Source organism: Setaria italica, unplaced genomic scaffold, assembly GCF_000263155.2.
Source record: "Setaria italica strain Yugu1 unplaced genomic scaffold, Setaria_italica_v2.0 scaffold_229, whole genome shotgun sequence".
Lineage (NCBI taxonomy): Eukaryota > Viridiplantae > Streptophyta > Magnoliopsida > Poales > Poaceae > Setaria > Setaria italica.
In genome coordinates this window covers 159-3886 of record NW_014576881.1, presented here as the reverse complement: position 1 = coordinate 3886, position 3728 = coordinate 159, and the positions used below count along the sequence as shown (strand labels likewise).

Here is a 3728-nt window from a genome sequence, read left to right as displayed (position 1 = left end):
CCACCAAACTCATTAAGATGATATCTAGTGCCTCAGTAAGGAGGAAGAAATCCTGGACGGCATGCATATCCAGCGTCTACTAGGTAGAATTTCTCTAGAAAAAGTATACAAGTGGATTAGCCTTATAGTTATGTCGTTTGTGACTTGATTTATCTACCCATGCTAAGTTAATTACCTTGTGGGACACTTAGCCCATCATCCTGCTCTAGTGCATCAGCAAGAATAGTAGCATCATGTGCTGACCCCTCCCAACCAGCCAAGATATATGTGAATTTCAAATCAAAGTCCACAGTAGCTAGCGCATTTTGAGTTATGTAGTGTTTCCCACTCCTAAATGTTGCTTGCATCTTGGCTGGCACTCTAGCATAGATATGAGTTCCATCTATTGCCCCAACACAATCCTACATTGAACCCAATAATATCTGGTTACATGACATGCACCCAAGAATGCAACAGTTATTGTTACCACAATGACTTAGCAATTACGTTTATGGATACCATCTTGAGCTATTTCTAATCTTAAGTGGTTATCTTAAGTGGTGTCTCAGCTGAAGGAGCCTAAACAAGTCCATGCCTAAGTTCCCAACAGCATATAACACTTCCTTGAAATATCTACTCATTGTCCCAACTGACCACCTCATGGATTGGTGTATAACTCTAAACCGCTAGTTATGCCCAACAACATGAAGTAACATTGCAACTTGTTCTTCTACGCTGCTATGTATGCTGTCTCTAAGTAAATTTCTTTCCCTGAGCACATTGCATAGGTGGAAAAGGGGCTCTCCTCATCCGAAGCATGTTTACACACTTAACATTATTGCAGTTATAAATTATATCCAAGTTTTTTTGCCTTTCCTAATCCGTTGCACTCACTGGGGCATAAGTTATTTGAGGGCGTGAGCATTGCCGCAGTCTAAGCCTATTGAATAGGAATGCATACATAGTAGCAATGATAGCAGCAACATGAACAACAAGCATGCGTCTCTAGTCTTCCAAAGCTATCTAAAAAATAAAACAAGCAATAGATCCTAAGTGGTTGCACTGGAATGAACATAACTGACAGGCAACAACATGGACAAGTATACTCAGATTTAACAAAAAAACATCATTAGCATGGATAAGTATGCTCAGATTTAACATAAAACATCATTAGCATGGACAAGTGTGCTCCGATTTAACATAAAAACATCATTAGCTTGGGACAAGTATGCTCAAATTTCACATAACATCATTAGCATGGACAAGTGTGCTCAAATTTAACATAAAAACATCATTAGCATGGGACAAGTATGCTCATATTTCACATTATTTACATCATTACCATGGACAATATGCTCAGGTAAGTTCCATCCAGAGCACCGCAAGAATAAGAGGAAAACAACAATATCACTTTCTTCACATAAGCAGCATCCAGAGCACCGCAAAATCATTCAATCACAACCACAAGGTTCGGTCCGAGAAGTGAGAGGGAGGGGGTCAATCTTTTTTACCACAGCAGGAGCAGCACGAAGCTAGTCAACGCACATATCTGAGGGGAGGAGAGGAAGGAGAGGAAGATTTGCAATCCTAGACAAACAGCAACAAAGATAAGCAACCACATCACTACAGAAACATACAAGAAAGCTAGTCAATGCACAGATCTGAGGGGAAGAGATGGGTAGACAGAAAGAGGGGAAGCAAGAAGAAATCACTTGCCTTCGCACACAGTTACCATGCAGGAACAATCACCACTTACCATGCAGGAACAATCACCACTGCAAATCAAAAGAGCACGAAAGAGAGGAGATGTTAGGGCCTCAATCAATTCACCAGGAACATGGAACAATGAACAGATATGAGAGAAAGAGGAGAGCTCACCTGCAAGGGCGAAAATCACGATTGAGGACGCGAGAGGAGGGGGGAGGATATATAGGCAGTGGATGGCGCGAAAATGGGGCGATAACCGGAATTCTTCCTGCGTGCACACGCGCAGCCATTTTCGCCGCCCACACGCTCACCCGCGCACCGCTAGCGCTTGGCTCCGCAGAAACAAGGGTTCCGACCGTATCTGGGAAGCCAAGCTCGGGATGCCCCCTTGCACGTCGCGGGCTAGGCCTGCAACCAATCAGCCCAGCCTTGCATCCGGGGAGCCAGGCTCAGCCTGCGTGTGGCCAACCAATCACTCCCGTGCTGACTGAAGGAGGGATGTCGCCACACTCTACGTCGACCTTGTCTCCAACTACTCTTCCACTGTAACGGTACAGTACATTAGCCTAGTCATGCATGATTAGAGCAACTCCAAGAGGTTGCTAATCTTACCCTCAAGACTCTTTTTAGGGAAAAAAGGAGAAAAAACGAACTCCAACAGTCCACCCAAACCTTCCCCAATTTTTTAGCAATGCTAAAAAACATCCTACCACCGCGTATATTTTAGCGTTGTCATTCCTCCCCCAATCCTGATTCCCGCACGCTTGCGCGTCCCTTCCGATGGGCCCAATACGATGACGTGGCCTGTTTTAAAATATTGGGGGCTATTTATTAGCGATCTGCTATGGAATGATATGTTTTTGGGGGAAAAATATTTTGGAAGAACCCCCTATACATAGTTTTGGGGAAGAATTTTTTAGAGTACTCTTGGAGTTGCTCTTATGCTTTAATTTTCTCAAAAAGAACCATGTCATCCATTCCACTCTATCTAGAGAACACTCAGCATTTTTCCCCTTTAGCCCATACCCATATTTTGCAATTTGCACCCTCCAATAATGGTCAAGGTGCCTTCTTTCTCTGGTCTTCTCCGTCACTTTGGTAGCATTATTCCCTTTTGATGGAATATTGGCTTAATTACGCATGCAGGAGCTGTACTCGATGGGCGCAAGGAAGTTCGCCCTCATCAACGTCGGCCTGCAAGGCTGTGTGCCAGCGGCGCGGGTGCTCAGCCCGATGGGCGAGTGCTGGCACAGCCTCAACCAGCTCGCCGCCGGCTTCAACGACGCCCTCCGGTCCCGGCTCGCCGGCCTCGCCCCGAGGCTGCCGGGACTCGTCTACTCCCTGGCCGACCTCCTCGGCTTCACGCGGGACACCTTGGCCGACCCGTGGGCTTCGGGGTACACCGACATCGTCGGCGCGTGCTGCGGCAGCGGGCGGTTGAGCGGGGAGGCGGAGTGCTTTCCCAACTCCACGCTCTGCGCTGACCGCGATCAGCATGTCTTCTGGGATCGCGTGCACTTCTCCCAGCGGACAGCATTTCTCATCGCCCAGGCGTTCTACGATGGGCCAGCAAAGTACACCACTCCCATCAACTTCATGCAACTGGCCCAGTCCAGTTATTTAACCACGAAAGCATTAGTAATTTGAGACTTTGAGCAGATGTGATGAGACAGCAGGCCAATTGAAATGGAGAATCAAATCACGAAATGAAAATCCAGAGAAGCTTGTGCTCTTGTTTCTAGTGCCATTAATGAATTTCATTGGCAAATCACACTATACCACAGCCCGTAGTGCCGACTACATTGTAGTCGGTATAGGTCGTTGTAAGGACGAATCATCGATCGGTATAGAGTTATGCTGACTCCAGCTATAAGTCGTTATAAGTGGCATCGGTATAAATCTATACCGACCAACATGTTTATACCGACCAACAGTTCAACGCTCTTAGGAGTTTATACCGACCAACGGTTCAACGGGGTCATTTGGATATATCAAAAAAATTCAAAATAAAGATTAATCTAATATCCCTGTACACACATCCA

General features: G+C 45.9%; 1 protein-coding gene across 1 annotated transcript; it reads left to right on the top strand.

The window, feature by feature from the left end:
- Positions 1–2844: 2844 nt before the first annotated feature.
- Positions 2845–3400, top strand: LOC101764081 (GDSL esterase/lipase At1g71250-like). The gene has a single exon (XM_022823662.1). The coding sequence runs from the start codon at positions 2845–2847 to the stop codon at positions 3331–3333; it is 489 nt and encodes a 162-aa protein (XP_022679397.1). The 3' UTR covers positions 3334–3400.
- Positions 3401–3728: the final 328 nt, after the last annotated feature.

Bases quoted from the DNA above. Each gene is read 5' to 3' on its own strand.
- LOC101764081 (XM_022823662.1), top strand. From the start codon at position 2,845: ATGGGCGCAAGGAAGTTCGCCCTCATCAACGTCGGCCTGCAAGGCTGT.